General features: G+C 43.8%; 2 protein-coding genes across 3 annotated transcripts in view; one reads left to right on the top strand and one right to left on the bottom strand.

Moving 5' to 3' along the window:
• The first annotated feature begins 222 nt into the window (after nucleotides 1-222).
• On the top strand, nucleotides 223-4,584 carry mrps7 (mitochondrial ribosomal protein S7). The gene is made up of 4 exons (XM_078536728.1): nucleotides 223-518; nucleotides 1,474-1,537; nucleotides 2,605-2,772; nucleotides 3,788-4,584. Exons 1-4 carry the CDS (start codon nucleotides 331-333, stop codon nucleotides 4,007-4,009), a joined length of 642 nt encoding a protein of 213 aa, XP_078392854.1. The 5' UTR covers nucleotides 223-330; the 3' UTR covers nucleotides 4,010-4,584.
• Nucleotides 4,585-4,680: 96 nt separating this feature from the next.
• Nucleotides 4,681-19,391, bottom strand: part of LOC144676254 (jupiter microtubule associated homolog 1-like) — a 40,315-nt gene continuing 25,604 nt past the window's right edge. For both annotated transcript variants that reach the window (XM_078536730.1, XM_078536729.1), the window contains exon 5: nucleotides 4,681-5,134. In XM_078536730.1, the coding sequence (XP_078392856.1) occupies nucleotides 4,998-5,134 (137 nt within the window). In that variant the 3' untranslated portion in view covers nucleotides 4,681-4,997. The remainder of the gene's footprint in view (nucleotides 5,135-19,391) is intronic.

Below are 19,391 nucleotides of genomic sequence, written 5' to 3'. Positions count from 1 at the left end.
GACGGGTGAGGGCGGGAGAATGCAGCGGGGGAAAGGGGGAAGGCGGGGGGCGCCGGGGAGGGCGGGGCGATGGGGAGGGTGAGGGAGCGTGGGGGTGCCAGGGTGCTGATGAAAGAAGAGGGTTGGGGTGTAGTGGGGGGTGGGCTTGGGGGAGTGCGGGGTGATGGAGGAAGGTGGGGTGTGGGTGGGTCATGGTGGTGGTGCTGGGGCGGGAAGATGGGTGTTGCATGAAAGTGTCGGGATGCTCGTCTCTGCCTCCTGACACTGAATTACTTTCTTGCCTCCCCGGCACCCCCCGTTCTCCCTCCGCACCCCCTCTACCCAAGGATAATGCCTGTGCGGGGGTCTCGATACAACCCCCATTTCCTGGAGCCTGAGCTTAACAAGGAGCAGCACCGGGTCCCGATTACCAAGCTTGGGCCAGAGGAGAGTGCGGCACTGGAGCTTAGGACTGTTCAACCAATAAAGGCAGCACCGAATAACCAGAGCAGCAGTGTCTTCAGTGACCCCTTGACCAGGTCAGTGAGCGGCCTGAGTGTCTGTCTGTGCCCATCTGTCTGTGCACGATCTATATTGACTACAGAAGATGGATTGTAATTATATTCTGCTTATTCCTTTCAAAAGGCACAAAATGCAACCTACCAGACAAAAGCTACAGTGTAAAACTCATAGATTAATTTGGACGTAGTATCATAAGGAATCAGTAGAACACAGCAAGTTATTTGTGTTTAATCAACAATTTACGTAAAATGTCCCAAGGTGCTTTGTAAGGGCATTATCACAAACAAAGTTTTAGACAGACGCACAGTCGTAGCAGTGTGTACTATCTAAAAGATGCACTACAACTCACCAAGGTTCCTTCGACAGCACCTCCAAACCCATGAGCTCTATCTAGAAGGACAAGGGCAGCAGACACATGGGAACATCACCACCAGCTGGAAGTTCCCCTCCAAGCCACACAACATCCTGACTTGGAAATATATCACCGTTCCTTCACTGTCGCTAGGTCAAAATCCTGGAACTCCCTCCTTAACAGCACTGTGGGTGTACGTACACCACATGGACTGTAGCGGTTCAAGAAGGCAGCTTCTCAAGGGTAACTGGGGATGGGTAATAAATGCTGGCCCAGCCAGCGAAGCCCACATCCCATGAATGAATACATTTTTTAAAATGTGAAAGAAAAGATGAGGAGAAGGTTCTAAGGAATGTTTTAAAGGAGGAGAGTGTGTTAGAGCAATGGATTGGTTTAGGGAGGGAAATCCCTTTGCTGTGGACCCAGGGAGCGGAAGACACATTCACCAGTTGTGGAGTAATTGAAATTTGGTTTGACTGGGAGCCAATATAGTCAGTGTGCGCAAGTTGGCCTTTGTTTCTAGTTTTACTGTCCTGATTGAACACTGCGTTCTCATTTATGTTTAATAGCCTACAAGGAAATCAAGGAAATAACTTTTTTTAAACTATAAATATTTTCAGCAAATTCATCAACATGATGATGCGGCGAGGTCAGAAATTACTGTCCACATCGATCATGAGCAAGGTAAAGTCTGCTTCTTCACTCTGTGTCCAACAAACTGCAGGGTTTGCCCTGAGCTTCTGGGAGGAAAACAGACTGTGAGTAGCGATGGGGAAAGAGAGCAGTGAGGGAGAATCACTAATTAGTCATTAATCAATCTGATGAGATTGCATGTTGTTGGGCTCATTTAGTGTAACTGCAATTTAAACCACAAAAAATCAGAATTAAACCAATACATTTTACTCTGAAATGAAATCAAAGCCTAAGACAGCTGCCTTTAATGCAGTTAAGACACAGACACATACACCCCTTTACAATAAATCCCAATAACATTATGACAATTATTATATCTTCCTGACAACATGAGACATCTCCCTGCCAGCACTGTGTCCAGTGTTATACAGTCACAGACCTGTCCCCACCAGTACTGTACCCCAGTGTTATACAGTGACAGACCTGGCTCCACCAGTACTGTACCCCAGTGTTATACAGTGACAGACCTGCCCCCACCAGTACTGTACCCCAGTGTTATACAGTAACAGACCTGTCCCCACCAGTATTGTATCCCAGTGTTATACAGTGACAGACCTGTCCCCACCAGTACTGTACCCCACCGTTATACAGTGACAGACCTGTCCCCACCAGTACTGTAACCCAGTGTTATAGGGGTGACAGACCTGTCCCCACCAGTACTGTAACCCAGTGTTATACAGTGACAGACCTGTCCCCACCAGTACTGTAACCCAGTGTTATACAGTGACAGACCTGTCCCCACCAGTACTGTACCCCAGTGTTATACAGTAACAGACCTGTCCCCACCAGTACTGTACAATGTGTATGCAGGTATAGCCCTAATTTGGATGGTCAGAATCTACGACAGTATAGATATTTTTACCAGTCCCACTGGTGTAAGAGTTTTCCTCCCAGTCTGTCATCCGTTCAGTGACTCAGGATTATTGTGCCAGGTGTGGATGAGAGCTGTTTATTCAGTGCTCTGTGTCCATTTCTCTTAGAGAACAATATGGGAAACCTGGGAGCGCTGAGTAGGATTATCACGTGGACTTAACTAATGAGACAGTTGTGTTCCCTAGACTTTTGAAACCATTAAACGGAAGCAGATTGAAAGTTACCACAAAGCACCAGAGTCTGAGAAAGACGCCATTGAGTGTAACCCACACAAGATCTTCCACCAAGCTCTAGAGAACTGTAAACCTGTCATTGGTTTAACAAGCATACAGCGAGGTGGAAAATCCTACCAGGTAAGGCTGTTCTTTGCTACTGGGCACAGAATGTCACTTTTCATCCTGTTCTTCGCTTTTATACAGGATGAGCAAAAGGATCCTCCAATTAAAGTAACATTAGAGCCTTTATTTTCGGTCCCCATTCCAAACTCCGTTCCTTAGTTACCAACTAGATCCCTCTCTCTGACAACAGTCTGGGATTAAACCAGTCTGTTCACAGTCTTGGTGTCACATTCAACCCCAAGATGAACTTCCAACCTCATATTCGCACCATCACTAAGACTGCCTATTTCCACCTTTAATGTTGGCCAACTTCACCCCAGCCTCAGCTCATCTGCTGCTGAAACACTCATCCTTGCCTTCATTACCTCTAGATCTCCAACAATGTGGCCCTCCCTCCGTTCTGACCACCCCCCCCAACTGTGCGGCACTCCCTCCGTTCTGACCCCACCCCCAAACTGGGCTCTCTCCTCCATCCCCACCCCCTTTCCAATCCCCTTTTTTCCCAATAATTTGTATAGATTTTTCTTTTCCTACCTATTTCCATTATTTTTAAATGTATTTCCATCCATTGTTTTATCTTTGCCTTTTAGCTTATTTCGATCCTTCCCCACCCCCCACCACTAGGGCTACCTGTACCTTTATCACATTCCTTAGATAATATCACCAGCTTCAACACCTCTTTGTCTGTGACATCTTTTGGCAATCTCCACCTATCACTGGCCCTCTATCCAGCTCTACTTGTCCCACCCCCAGCTTAAGTTAAACCAGCTTATATTTCACCACTTTTCTATTTTTCCTTAGTTCTGTTGAAGAGTCATACGGACTCAAAACGTTAACTGTGTTCCTCTCCACAGATGCTGTCAGACCTGCTGAGTTTTTCCAGGTATTTTTGTTTTTGCCCCAAACTGGGCAGCACTCTTACAATAGTGTGCTGGGAGCATCAATCTGGCCTATAGGCTTGAGTGGGGGTGTGGGTGAGGCTCTTTACTGGTTCACTGGTGATGCTATACTGATCTTTATTTTCATATAGGTTCCGACACCCCTTACTGATAACCGGCGGCGTTTCCTGGCTATGAAATGGTTAATTACTGAGTGCTGTGAGAACCGGCACCGGCGCACCCACATGTATGAGAAGTTGTCCCAGGAGCTGCTTGCAGCCTTTAATAACGAGGGCAATGTGGTCAAGAGGAAACATGATCTTCACAAAATGGCTGAAGCAAATCGAGCCTTTGCCCACTACAGATGGTGGTGAGATGCTGGCCAGCAAGAGCATTGATCCATGGACTATTCAGAGCTCTTCTGCAAACTCACTTTCCCCTTCAGCAGGAGCCAATCTGTTGTCAAAGATTCACCAAACTGAAGGGAATGAAACTTTGCATTTCTGATTGTTCAGTGTGGATTGCTGTTATGGTGAGAGTTTGTAAAATAAATCTTGTGTTGAAACTGTCTGTTCTGGGGAGGGGTGTTGATAGATGAATGTGACCTGGTGTGAGTTGAGACAGGCAGAAGCTTTGGATGACAAGTTTACAGAGATAGAATGTGGGAGGCTACTGTATTGGCATTGTCAAGTGTAGAAGTTACACAAACATAGATGAGGGTTTTAGCAACAGCAGAGTTGGGTAGGGACAAAGTTATGAAAGAAATAGGCAGACTTAGTGATGGTATAAATGTGTGGTCAGAAGCTCATCTCAGGATCAAATATGACAAGTGTCTCCAATATTTAAATTGGAGGAAATGTATACTCATAGTACTGGGTGTTGTCAGGGTACATGTGAAAACTGCTTTTGGATGCTTTCCAACCTCAGCAGAATAAAGATTCTTCTGGTTGCCCATTGTTCTCAGCTCCTTGCAACTTTTACAGTCTCTATTGTAGTTAGTTAGCACGGTCAGGTTATAAACTGAGATGAAGGATAAAGGCAAAGGTCTCATCTGGAGATGAATTTTTATTTGCATCACAAATCATTCCAATATACCGAAATACAAAGTTCAAAATGCCAGAATTTAGGCTGAAATCACATGAAAGACACAAACACTCAATAACCACATCACAGGGAGGAACCACTTTTATGCTGTTCCCAGCAGGCCTGATGTTTGGTGCACTTGTGGAAAATAGAGCAGGCACCAATGAAAAGTGAAATGTAAAGTGCTAGTCCAAAAACAGTAGGGCTCAGACTTTGCAGTTCACAATAAAATTAACATTTATTCAGTCTGCAACTCAGATAAGGTAGTAAATGGTGGGTTTATCCCAAAACAAGGCTGGAGACACCACCAGGTGGAACTTTTCTGGGTCGAAATGGTTGAGCAGGTGTTACGGGGCTGGGTGTGGACTCTTCCTTAGTTCCCTGGGCCACTTCTTGGTTTTCAATTTCACTGTTGCCTGAAAAAAAGCACAATAGTTAGACAAACTACAGCCCCTCTCTCCTTGAAACTGGAATTATGCAGTGCAAACATAAATTCAGTTTAAATTAATAAATATGCTATTTGAAAAGTTGACCTAATCAGCATGCAAGTGATGTGAAACTAGACAATGCACAACATTTAGAATAGGGTTGACTGTAGGCCTTTAAGCAGCAAACAGCATCTGGATGCTGGCAGGAGAGGCAGGCACTTCAGTCTCAACTAAATTAAACCTTCAAACTTGAATTTGTCCAGTACATCAAGTATTGAGAGATGACAGGCTAGGTTTAACCCTTTCTGATGGGGTAGGATTTCTACCCATCTTTAATCCCATTTACTGGGCCAAGATTACCTGAGCTAAGAGGGAACTTACTGCTACAAACAAGAGAATTGGGGAGGGGAGGGGTGGGGGTGGAGAGTGCGGTTTGGATCAGCACTACTGCAGAGTGGCAGCAGCACCCACTCTCAAGGCCTATTTGATATTGGAGGCAGGAGAGAGATATACAGGACCATCCTTTATCAGATTTCAAGTTACTACTATCACGATCCCAGGACATCCATCACATTTCACCCACCAGGCCCAGGGATGGAGGGGAGGAAAATATGGACACTTGCATGAAGTAGACAGGAACATCCTGAGATTAAGGCAGGCAGCATTATTGCCCATTTTTCTGCTTCCAGCCTCTGACAACACAATCTATTTGTATCCCAGTGGGTTACTCCACATGTTTTATTATACACATTCCAGTGTGAATGAGTTGGATCATTTGATAATCAGTAAGCATGCGACCTGCTCCAAGATCTCCAACACACTGATCACCAGTAAAAACAAGCACCAACAGGATTTACCTACTTTGATCCAATGGAGGCAGGAAGTAACAGATGCAATCTGCTCAGTGAGCAAGTTGCATCCGTGATGTACCAATACCCTGAGGCCCCCACCCCCTCAAAACACAGACACAGCCATCTTCAGCAGGAGGAGCAAGAACTCACCATCTATTTCTTCAATAGAAAATCACCTTGGAATACAAGCATTGAACTGGAAACTGATAGATCACTGGTGAAACATTAGCTTGGTACATCCCATTTAATACAGTCAGGGAAGGAAGGTAATGTCGGAATCTATTTTCTTTGCCAGAATGACCTGGTTCTGCACAAAGGGAATATCTAGATAGCAGCACAATAGTGGAATCAGCAGATTTTTCCAGCTGATAATGCACTGAATTGACTCATCTGTTTTCAAGTACAAAGGTCTTTACACACAAAACCACAGGTGAGCTCTGCCAGGTTTAATTTAGAGCATTTGATCCAACATTTGTGATACAAAGTTATACTTAATTGCTGCCACAATGTCCAAATCTTTACCAATAGGTTGAAACAACAGCTCCAAGATCACTAGTAAAAACTGGTAACCAACAGGGAAATAGCAGAGATCAGTTGGGCCAAATAACATTTTACAGCACAAACAGGTTGTGTTTATATTTCTGAGTCAACTCTTCTCATTCTATTCCTACTGAAGGGTCTGCAAACACCAATTTCCACAAGGCTGTAAGCAAGTAAATGCAAGGCCCCGGGAAACGATCAGAAGTTGCTGTCAATGACTGAAGGACTGTTGAGTGTGTCTGTTATATTTCTGTTACTTTAAGGGAGCACCAACACATAGGCAGGTTAACCCCTCTATTAAAATAGGGAACATGTCCCTGCAACATCCTCCATTAAGTGATCATCCACCATCAACAGCAGTTTCTAGCCGTGTCAGAAGTTGCAAGCTCCTCAGCATCTCTTTGTAGAGACAGAGTGAGTTAGTATCTGGCAACTTTGCTTGATGTTTTTGCAGTGTTTGTGGCCAGCAAGTTCACAAACAATGCCATAATGTAGGGCAATAGCCACAAGAGCAATGGATAGTCACCATTTAACTTGGCTGCTGGCCATATCAGAAAGGGTTCAAGCAACTGTCAATGGCAGCTTTGTATATACTGTTAATGATTTTCCCAAAAATTCCACATTCCCACCCCCTGCCAAGTTGGAATGATTTTTTTTTAAAAAAGTTGGTCTATGTATTCCCCATTTTGCAAAATATTAGGTGCATAAGTTATACATGTCATTAGCATGTGTGCTAGTAGACTGGAGAATTGGAATTCACTTGGCAAGAAATGACTTGTATTTACAAAAGCACCTTTCAGAACCACAGTATGTCCCGAGCACCAAATGCTTTTGATGTATAGTCAAATGTAATTGTAGAAAACATGGCAGCCAATTTGAATACAGCAAGCTCCTTCCCACAAACATCATTGTAATAAATGACATATGTTTTTGAAATAGGACAAGGTAGATGTTTATACCATGCTGGTAGCTATCAGCACAACTTCACCAGTTCATCTTCCACCTCTGGGATAAAAAGGACATCCCCTGGAATCTAAAGAATGTGATCTCATTACTATCCACAAGGGGGACAAATCCGATTGTGAAAACTACAGGGGAGATTTCCCTCCCGTCCATCGCAGGTCAGAACCTGGCCCACATCCTCCTGAACTGCCTTCATCTGGTCACTGAGGAGATCCTCCTGGAAACCCAGTGTGGCTTCTGACCATCCCAGGGTACTGCAGGCATGGTCTTTGTGGCTAGACAGAACCAGAAAAAAAAGTCAGGAGCAAAACCAAGAATTGCTCCTTGCCTTCATCGACCTGACCAAGGTGTTTGATTCTTTAAATCGTGAAGCTCAATGGATCGTCCTACAATGCTTTGGTTGCCCGTTGAAGTTAGTCACCGTCCTGAGTCTCCTGCAAAACATGACCTCCGCCGACCCAAGTGGAGGATCTGAAACTGGCTTTTCACATCCAGAACGAGGTTAAACAAGGTTGTGTGATCACCCTCACTTTGTTCATCATTTACTTGAATGTCACCATCCACCTTATGCAAGATGACCTAACACCTGGTGTCAGCATTCAGTATCGTCTGGACAGGAAGCTCTTCAACCTTGGTCACTTCTGGGCAAAAACAAAACTCTCCATGCCTTCAGTTTGCAGATGACTACTGCATAATGGCTCACTCTGTACAGAACATGCAAAGAACGCTTGACCTCCTCAACCCTCAAAAGATTTGGCCTGTCCTCAAACATTGCCAAGATTAAGGTGTTTCAACCTTCCCTGGGCCAGTTGAGCATTCCCATGTCATCCACATAGATGGGGTGGCACTGGACTATGTGCAGCACTTCCTTCATCTTGGCAGCCACCTCTTCCAAGGGAATATCATCGATGAGGAAGTCCAACAGAGTGTCAACTGTGCCAGTGCTGCCTTCAAGCTGTACCGTGTCTTTGATTTCCAAAGGTCCCTGTTGTCAAACGTTCTAGTTTAAGGCCATTGTGTTGACCACACTCCTCTACTGCAGCAAAACATGGACTGTTTACTGAAACCACATTAAGATCCTTGAGAGCTTCCATCAGCAGTGCTTGTGTCGAATCTTGGGGATCAAATGGGAGGACCGAACTAACACGAGCATCCCCATGAAGCTGTGTCTACCAGCATTGAAGCCCTGCTCCTACAGAACCAGCTCCGATGGATAATCCTTTGGTGTATGGATGCCTGAAAACAGCCTCCCTCGGCAGGTTCTCTTCTCAGCTCTGTTGGCCAACGCTTAATGGGCAGCCAAAGGAAAAGGTATAAGGATATGCTCAAGGTCACCCCAAAGCAGAGGCATTATTACCACTGACTGGGAGGAAAATGCTGCCGATCACTCAGTATGGCACCAGGTCCATCAAGGCGCAGGCCACTTCAAGGCTCAGCAACTTGACAGCGAGGCGGAATGGTGGCGACAGAGGAAGGACAAGGAAGCCAGCCCGGGGCTGCGATTGCCACTCCCCTGTGCAACATGACCCCACTGCAGAAGAACATATGGACCCATATGGGCTCTTCAGGCATCTGAAGTCTCTCCAAGCTCGATAGACGTCATCCTTGATTCTGAGGGACTGCCAACGATGACAAATAATGACCTGTTTTTGGAATAGGGAAAGGTAGATGTTTAGATATTTGTTTCTTTTAAAAATACATTTACAGGATGTAGGCTTCGTTGGCTAGGCCAGCATTTATGGCCCATCCCTAATGGCCCTTGAGAAGGTGGTGGTGAGCAGCCTTCTTGAACTGCTGCAGTCCGTGTGGTGTAGGTACACCCAGTGCTGTTAGGGAGTTCCAGGAATTTGACCTAGTGACAGTGAAGGAACGACGATATATTTCCAAGTCAGGATGGTGAGTGACTTGGAGGGGTACTTCCAGGTGGTGGTGTTCCCATCTATCTATCCTTCTAGATGGTAGTGGTCGTGGGTTTGGAAGGTCCTGCCTAAAAAGCCTTGGTGAGTTTCTGCAGTGCATCTGTAGATGGTACACACTGCTGGCACTGTCAGTGGAGGAGGGAGTGAATGTTTTTGGATGGGGTGCCAATCATGCAGGCTGCTTTGTCCTAGATGGTGTTAAACTTGTGTTGTTGGAGCTGCACTCATCCAGGCAAGTGGAGAGTACTCCACCACAATCCTGATTTGTGCCCTGTAGATGGTGGACAGGCTTTGGGGAGTCAGGTGAGTTACTCGCCAAAGGATTCCTAGCCTCTGACCTGCTCATGTAGTCACAGTATTTATATGGCTAGTCCAGTTCAGTTTCTGGTCAATGGTAACCCCCCCCAGGTAGTTGAAAGTGGGAGATTCAGTGATGGTAATGCCACCGAATATCAAGGGGTGATGGTCATTGCCTGGCAATTGTGTGGCACAAATGTTACTTGCGCTTCACATCCCAAGCCTGGATATTGTCCAGGTCTTACTGCATTTGGACATGGACTGCTTCAGTATCTGAGTCGTCATGAATGCATAATGTTCAGAACCAAATCATCAGCAAACATCCCCACTTCTGACCGTGATGGAAGGCGGGTCATTGATGAAACAGCTGAAGATAATTGGGCCAAGGACACTACCCCGAGGAACACCCACAGTGATGTCCCAGAACTGAGATGACTGACCTCCAACAACCACAACTATAATTCTTTGTGCTATGTATGACTCCAACCAGCAGAGAGTTTCCCCCTTGATTCCCATTGACTCGGGTTTTACTAGGGCTCCTTGATGCCACACTTGGTTAAATATTGCCTTAATGTCAAGGGCAGTCACTCACCTCACCTCAGGAGTTCAGCTCTTTTGTCCATGTTTGAATCAAGGCTGTAATGAGGTCAGGAGCTGAGTGACCCTGGCGGAACTCAAACTGAGTGTCAGTGAACAGGTTATTGCTAAGCAAATGCTACTTGATAGCACTGTTGATAACACCTTCTATCACTTTACTGATGACAAAGTAAATTGATGGGGGAAGTAATTGACCAGGTTGGATTTGTCCTGCTTTGTGTACAGGACATACCTAGGCAATTTTCCACATAGCTGGGTAGATGCCAGCATTGTAGCTGTACTGGAACAGCTTGGCTAGGGGCGTCAAGTTCTGGAGCATAAGTCTTCAGTACTATTGCCAGAATGTTGTCAGGGCCCATAGCCTTTATGGTATCCAGTGCCTTCAGCTGTTTCTTGATATCATGTGGAGTGAATCAAATTGGCTGAAGACTGGCATCTGTGATGCTGGGGATCTCAAGGAGGCTGAGATGGATCATCCACTCAGCACCTTTGGCTAAAGATTGTAGCAAATGTTTCAGCCTAGTCTTTTGCTGTGCTGGGCTCCTCCATCATCGAGGATGGGGATATTTGTGGAGCCCCCTCCTCCAGTGACTTGTTTAAATTGTCCACCACCATTCATAACTGCAGAGTTTAGACCTGATCCATTGGTTGTGGAATTGCTTAACTCTTGCACATTCACAACTCCTCAGATACTGAAGCAGTCCATGTCCAAATGCAGCAAGACTTGGACAGTATCCAGGCTTGGGCTGTGAAATGGCAAGTAACATATGTGCCACTTGCTGCTTGGCACATGAATAATCATTTTTAGGTATATCTGGTGCTGCTCTTGGCATGCCCTCCTCCACTCTTCATTAAGCCAGGGTTGATACCATTACCACCAAGCCAGGGGAGAGTGGGGGATATGCTGGGCTATGAGATTACAGGTTGTGTTAGAGTACAATTCTGCAGCTACTGATGGCCATAGCGCCTCATGGATGCCCAGTCTTCAGTTGCTAGATCTGTTCAAAATCTATCCCATTTAGCACTGTGGTAGTGCCACACAACACAACAGAGGGTGTCCTCAATGTGAAGATGGGACTTTGTCTCCACAATGACTGTGCAGCAGTCACTCCCATCGATACTGTCATGACAGATGCATCTGCAGCAGGCAGGTTGGTGAGGATGAGGTAGAGTACATTTTTCCCTCATTGGTTCCCTCCCTCACCTGCTGCAGACCCAGTCTAGCAGCTATGTCCGTTGGGACTTGACCAGCTCGGTCTATGGTGGTGCTACCGAGCCACTCTTGGTGATGGGCACTGAAGTCCCCCACCCAGAGTAAATTGTGCCCTTGCTACCCTCAGTGCTTCCTCCAAGTGCTGTTCAACATGGAGGAGCAGTGATTCATCAGCTGGGGGGCAGGGAAATATGTGGTAATCAGCAGGAGGTTTCCTTGCCCATGTTTGACCTGATGCCATGAGACTTCATGGGGTCTCGAGTTGATGTTGAGGACTGCCAGGGCAAGGCCCTCCTGACAGTATACCATGGTGCTGCCACCTCTGCTGGGTTGTCCTGGTGGTGGGACAGGAGATACCCTGGTGGTGATAGCGTCTAGGACATTATCTGTAAGGTATGATTCCATGAGTATAACTGTCAGACTGTTGCTTGACTAATCTGAGACAGCTCTCCCAATTTTGGCACAAACCCGAGATGTTAGCATGGAGGGTGAACAGTCTGTTTGCCATTGTGGTTTCCGGTGCCTAGATCGATGCCGGGTAGTCCGTCAAGTTTCATTCCTTTTTATTGACTTTTTAGCAGTTTGATACAACTGAGTCACTTGCTCCGCCATTTCAGAGGTTATTTAAGAATCAACCACATTAGTGCAGATCTGGAGTCACATGTAGGCCAGGTGAAGATGGCAGACTTCCTTTTCTAAAAGACATTAGTGAACCAGATGGGTTTTTAAACAACCATTGAAAATGGTTTGTTTCATGGTCATCGTTAGATTTTTAATTCCAGATTTTTATTGAATTCAAATTTCACTATCTGCTGTGGTGGAATTTGAACCCAGGCCCCCCAGAGCATTTACCCTGGGTCTCTGCTTACCAGTCCAGTAACAATACCATTACGCCACAGCCTCCCCCATGGAGAATAGGACCCCTCGAGCCTGCTTATGTGGGAAACCAGAACTTGGTAGCATAAATATAAGATTGTCACTAATAAATACAATAGGGGATTCAGGAGAAATTTCTTTACCCAGCCGAGTGGTTTAAATGGGGAACTTGCTACCACAAGTAGTAGTTGAGGCAACTAGCACAAAAATTTAAAGGCAACACTAGCTAAACACAAAAGGGGAAAAAAAAGTAAAGAATTGAGGGATTATGTTGATGTGGTTAGATGAAGTAGGGTGAGGAAACTCATGGAACATAAACCTGTCCATTTCTGTGCTGCATATACCATGACCACTTAATAAGTGACATCCTACACCAGGGAACCAAACAATGGAGAAGACAAACTTCACTAGTTGCACCTTTAGAGTGCATTTATTCTCAGGAATGGGTGATGTTGGCAACATTACATTTGTCTATTCCTAGTGGTCATTAGATAGTGGACTTCTTCCTTGAATCACTAGTTTTTGTATGGATACACTGAATGACAAGCAAATTCCTGGATTGTGACTCAGTAATAAAGGAACAGCAGTGTATATCCTTGTTAGGATGGTATCCATCCAGGTGAGCGGTGTTGCATCACTCTCCTGTCTTGAGGACGGTGAAGGGGCTTAAGAGGGTATTAGGCATGGTGATGCCCTGGCTTGTCCAATTCAACTTTTGGTCAAAGGTGATACACAAGTCATTTCTGCTAGAAAACTCAAATTACAACAGTTAAGATTAGGGGAGTTGGTTGGACATTTTCTGACTGACATTTGTATGGTAGCAAGGTTATCTTCTACTAGTCAGAAATATAATTTTTGCCCAAGTCTTGCCGCAGACTGTTTCATTTATAGAGTGTGGAACAGTTGCTGATTATATTTTACAGACCTTATGATGGAGGACAGTTCATTGCTGAAGCAGCTGCAGATGGTTGGCTGAGGACACTGCTTAAGGGATACCTGCAGCAATGTCCTTGGGCTGGAATGATGTCAATTTTTGACCAATACCCCACTGAAGTTCATTTCATTTTTTCCTCCCCACTGATAAGCATTTCAAATCTAAAATGCACATCAATAGTTTGAATTTATGTCCTATCTTCAAGTTAATTACTTCAACACAATTGAAGTTAACGTTGTACTATTTGCATCACAGCTGCTAGCCAGGCATTCCACATTAAATTTTCAATTCTCAGGATGCAGTTTTTGGCAGCAGTCTTGGAACCAGAGATTTGGTCCTTCAACTGCGTTTGTGCTTTTTTTTTCACATAAGCAGTCTAGTCTAATTATATTCTTCCAGTAGTATGCAACTTTTCTGCAACAGTTTCTCTGGAATTCAACATTCTAACCCAGCTTTGAGAAGGTTTCCCCAACTCATTCCTTTATCTCCAATTTGCATCCACAACCACCTCTAACCAATGTAAACAATCAGAGTACCCAATCACGATGGGGGCTCCATCAGACCATTCCTCAGCCTTTTCAGGTTATGCTCAAGTTTCTTCAAGCTTGTAAATCCTCACTGATAACATGCTAGTGAAGTTACACTGTCTTTTCCATTTATTTTATCTTTCATATAGTCAGGAGCCAATACTGCACATGATCAATTATGGCTTACTGAATTTTACTTCATTTTGTACTTCATACCTTGAAATAAATTCAAGGATTCGAGGTCTTTTTCTAACCATATCTATTTGTGTAGGCACTTGTACTATCTGCACATCAGTGGTCCCTGGTCATCAACTAAAAGCTCACCCACTGATTCCTACAGTGCATTCGGCACTTCTGTCCACATGCCAGAAGATATCCTCCTGTAGGATTTCACAATACTCAGATTTGAGATATCTACCAATTTGTCACCCTCAATAAATATCACTATTGTTCCATCAATCTCAGTCTATATCATTTATGTCTAAGAACATTCCCAATTGAAACATTAGCTACGTCATCAAGGAGACCTCCGAAAGTTTAAGCAAGTATCTTCAGCAGAACTACAACCCTTTGCCAACTCTGCACCAACATATTTAGTTTGGAGAAATCACACTGCTGGCAACTATGGAAAGGGAGTAAGAGAGAAAAGCCAACTTTGGGCCTTTTACTTCATCCATCTATCAAACCACCTAGCAAGTTCATTGATGAGCAAATTGACAGCATCGCTTATCAATCGAATAGACTGAATAGTAAAAACACAACCATTTATTTAGCTCAAGCCTTAAATTGACATGTGTAGCCCTGGCTGCTATTTTGTAGTATAACATTACTGCACAAGCAAGACCCTTGGTTATCTGTATAAGTAATTGACTCATTTAGTCTGCTTCCAACCCAGTTAACCATTCTTCTTTCCCAGATGAAAAAAAGCTAACTTTAGACAGTGTTCTGAAGCTGGAGCAAAGTTATTAAAGTGAATCTGAGTAGATCACTGTCCGTGGTAGTCCCTGTGGGTGGAACAGGAGAAGGCCATTTTGCCCCTCAAGCCTGTTCCACAATTTAATGAGATTGCAGATCAGGCATAATCCAACATCATTGGCCTCATATCCCTCAATATTTTTGGCTAACAAAAATCTAACAATCTCAGTTTAAAAATGGCCAATTTCTATTTGTGTAAGGGTGTTCCAAACTATGGCTTTTTCAGTGCAGAAAAGGTTTCCTTATTTCATTCCTGAAAGATTGGACTAAGTTTTAGATTATGACCCCTGAGATCGAGACTCCCCAGCCAACAGATATAGTTTCTCCCAGTCTACCCTATCTGTTCCCCTTGAGTTCTTGTCAAACCTAATTTCTGATGGAAATTGTTGAATGGCTCAACAGAACTGGTAAAAATTCAGCTTCGCCAATAGCAGATATTAGGCAGCCTTCTGGTTATTCAATTTTAAACTATGAAGCTGGTTCTGAGGTTCCATCTCACTACCAGGAGTAAAGCTTTCCTGTTCTTAACAATTTGAGATGTACACAACTAGAACCCAAAAGGAAATCACAAATTATGAAGTTTACCAATAGCACAGCAAAACCCTTCCATTCTCAAACTTTAAAATCCAGAACAGAGAAGACAAGTTTCAAATGTACAGTTTGTGCATGCATTTGTTACCTGACACTCCTACTGGCCAGTGCGAACTATAAGGAGAGAGAAAGGAAATTAGCAAAAGTGGTAGCATTTCCACAATTCAGGTAATTTTTTTCTTCATGTAAACGCCATAAATCTGAAGGAAATGGCAACCATCAGTTTGAGGGTGGGCAGTTGGAATCTTTCCAGAGGCCATTTACAGAATTCTAGACTTCACCTTTATCCAAGCAAATGTACTCAATTACTTAATGTTCATTTTTGCTGATGCCAAACTGTACCCAGTCATACCTGTACCACAATGCAGTAGAAACTACAGAACAAAAAGGTCATTGGCAAGACTATGCAAGATGTTAATGTCTTTTAAGCAATGTTTCTAACAAGTTAGTTAAAGGGTTAAAGAGCATTAAAGCACATGGACAAAAGTTGTTTGACAATGCATTCCCTTCATATATAGGTAAGCAATTCTTGTAATGAAAACTTAGGGCTATGATACTCTGCAGTAAACTTATGCTCAGAAAGCACACAGCCTGTCCCCTACACAAGACATGTGGGAGCATGCCATTAAACAGGAATCCCTTGTTTCTGAAAAGTTTCAGCATAAAGCTAAAGCTGGACGACTAGAGAAATTCAGATTAAAATGAAACAGGATGAGACATGATAAACGTCAGGTCCATTGTACAGTGGAGAATCAAGCAGAAGAGTGCAGAGAATTGAAAAAGGAAATGGGCAACAAAATTAGTCTATTTTCATACCTACTAAGCAACAAAAGGAAACACTAAAGCATTTACAAAGAGTAAAATGATAGTCAAAAAAAAGGGTGGTGTTGATTATAGATCAAAATGGAATTCTTTGTGGAGGTAGCAGGCATGACTTCACAAACTATGAAAGCTTTGCATCAGTTTTCACTAAGGACAATGCTGCAAGTCTTGCAGTAAAGAGAAATTGGATAGGGTAAAAATAGAGGATGTACTTTAAGATTGCCAACACACTCAAAGTAAAGGCCTGGTCCAGATGAGATACATCCTGTTGCTGAGGAAAGGGTGGAAATAGCAGAGCCTCTGGATGGGCATGATGCCAGGGGACTGCAGGGGTGCAAAGAGATAAACCCAGTAACCCCATAGCCAGTTATCAATGTCAGTCGCGGGGAAACCTCCGAAAACAATGTTAATTGTCACTTGGAAAATATAAGTGTTAATAAATAACAGTCAATACTGACTTAAAGGAAAAAATGTCTGAAACTCGATAAGAGTTCTTCAATTAAATAAAAGTTAAAGATAGTGTATATGGACTTCCAAAAGTTGGGTAAAACACCTCAAAGCCCACAAGATTAAAAGGGGGACAGAAACAAGAATAGCAGTGAAGGGTTATTATTCAGGCTGGAGGGAAGTATACAGTGATGCCCAGTGGGGTCAGTACGAGGACCACTGTTCAAATGTATATTAATGACTTGGACTTCCAATTTACAATAAATTTCAAAGCCTGCAGATTACATAAAATTCAAAAGCAAACAGTGAAGGGAATAGTAGCTTCAGAAGGCAGAAAGATTGGTACACTCCTGGCAGATTAAATTGAATAAAGAAACATGAAGTGATGCATTTTAGAGGGGAGGAAGGGATGCAGTATAAACTTAAATAATGCAATTTTAAAAGGGGTCCAGAAACAGAGACCTGATCATGACACCAGCAATGGTAGTGGGAATAAGAGCAGGGGAACAACAGACCTGGCTAGAGACAGTAGTGACAATGGCAGAGAATAGAGAGCACAGGGGAACAGAACTGCTTGTGTTTCCAAAAAAAAGCAAGGAGTGATGTCAGAGGGCAGTATGCAAGTGATTGGTGAGTATTAGGGTTTATTTTAAGGGCCGTGATTTAAACTAGGACTGGGAAACTAACTAATAAAATTGAAATCAAGTATAACAATAGAATGAGAATATTAGCATAGAATTGGCCTAGAGGCATTAGTTAAAATTATTTTAAACAAAATATCAACCTGATTCTAAAGAGGAAAGAAAGTTTTTCTTAGATCATAGATGGGCAGCTTAGTCCTGTTCTTTGCAATTCTGTGCCAATTGGGAACTTCAGGACCATGCATTTAAGGGAGGGACCATGTGTGTTGGAATTGTCTTTTTAATTTATTCATGGGAGTGGGTGTTGCTGGCTAGGCCAGCATTTATTGTCCATCACTAATTGCATTCAAGTTGCTGGTGAGCTGCCTTCTTGAGCTGTAGTCCATGTGATGCAGGTACACCCACAATGCTGTTAGGGAGGGAGCTCCAATATTTTGACCCAGTGACAATGAAGGAATAGCAATATATTTCCAAGTCAGGATGGTGTGGGGCTTGGAGGGGAACTTCCAGGTAGCGTTCCCATGTATCTGCTGCCCTTGTCCTTCTAGATGGTAGTGATTGCAGGTTTGGAAGATGCCATTGAATGAGCCATGGTAAGTTCCTGCAGTGCATTTCAGAGATGGTAAACACTGCTGCCACTGTGCAATGGTGGAGGGAGTGAATGTTTGTGGATGGGGTGCCAATCAAATGAGCTGCTTTGTCCTGGATGGTGTCAAGCTTCCTGAGTGTTGTTGGAGCTGCACTCCTCCAGGCAAGTGGAGAGTATTCCATCACACTCCTGACTTGTGCCTTGTAGATGGTGGACAGGCTTTGGGGAGTTCAGTGGCAAGTTGGTCTCTGCAGAATTCCCAGCCTCTGACCTGCTCTTGTAGCCCCAGTATTTATATGGTTGGTCCAGTTCAGTTTCTTATCAATGGAAACCCCCAGGATGTTGGTGGATTCAGTGATGGTAATGCCATTGAATGTCAAGGGGAGATGATTAGATTCACTTTTGTTGGAGATGGTCATTACCTGGCACTTGTGTGGCACAAATGTTACTTGCCACTTCTCAGCCCAAGCCTGAATATGGTCCAGGTTTTGTTGCATTTGGACAAGGACTGCTTCAGTATGAGTCATCATAAATGGTGCAGAACATTGTTGAATCATCAGCAAACAGCCCCACTTCTGACCTTATGATAGAAGGAAGGTCATTGATGAGGTAGCTGAAGATAGCTGGACACTTCCTGAGGAATTTCAGCTCCTTGTGTTCGAGTGTAATAAATTTCCAGGACTACAGGAATAAGCTGGGGGAAATGGGACTGACTGGATTGATCAAAAAGAGCTGGTTGGACTTAAGGGTCTCCTGTGTGATAATTACCAACTCAAAAGAGCAAATTATGCTTAACAAAGTTAGTTTAACTTGAGAAATTCATCTTCCACATTATCTATTCACACTTCCATAAGGCACCACAAAGGGAGATTAACAAGAGTGAAAGCACATGGAATAAACATGAATGCTGGATTCAGCAGGTGTGGCAGCAACTAAGAAAAATAGTTAACATTTCATCTGAGACATTTCATCAGAACTGGAAAAAGCTACAGATGTAACAGGTTTAAAGTAAAGAGGCAGGAAAAGCAGAGAAAGAAGGAAAATCTGATAAATTGGAAGACTGCACTGCTCTGAGAAGCTGACATGGACTCAATGAATGACCTCCTCCTGCCATAATGATTATATAGCTTTAAAACAAGAGAGATTAAGTGATAAAAGGGGATGATGGTGCAAGGTATCATCCCTTTTCTCACCATCATTTAATTTCTCTCTTCTTCCACCCAGAGCTTTGCTTTTGGTCTTTCCTCCCCTCCCCCTTTTCCTCTGCAAGAAAGCTGCAAGGGGCCAATAGCAGATTAAATGAGCAGGTAAAAACTGGCAGGTGAAGTTTAATCTGCACAAATGAGAGGTTCCATAGCACAAATGAAATAAATATTATTGCTCAGCTCCACAGATGGCAAAGGACACTCGTCCACTTGCCGAAAGCACACTGGAAGGAGAAAATGCAGGGAGAGAGCATGGAA

The sequence above is a fragment of the Cetorhinus maximus genome, unplaced genomic scaffold (genome assembly GCF_964194155.1).
Source record: "Cetorhinus maximus unplaced genomic scaffold, sCetMax3.hap1.1 HAP1_SCAFFOLD_1461, whole genome shotgun sequence".
Classification (NCBI taxonomy): domain Eukaryota; kingdom Metazoa; phylum Chordata; class Chondrichthyes; order Lamniformes; family Cetorhinidae; genus Cetorhinus; species Cetorhinus maximus.
The sequence above is the reverse complement of the archived record's forward strand: the minus strand, read 5'-3'. Positions and strand labels throughout refer to the sequence as shown.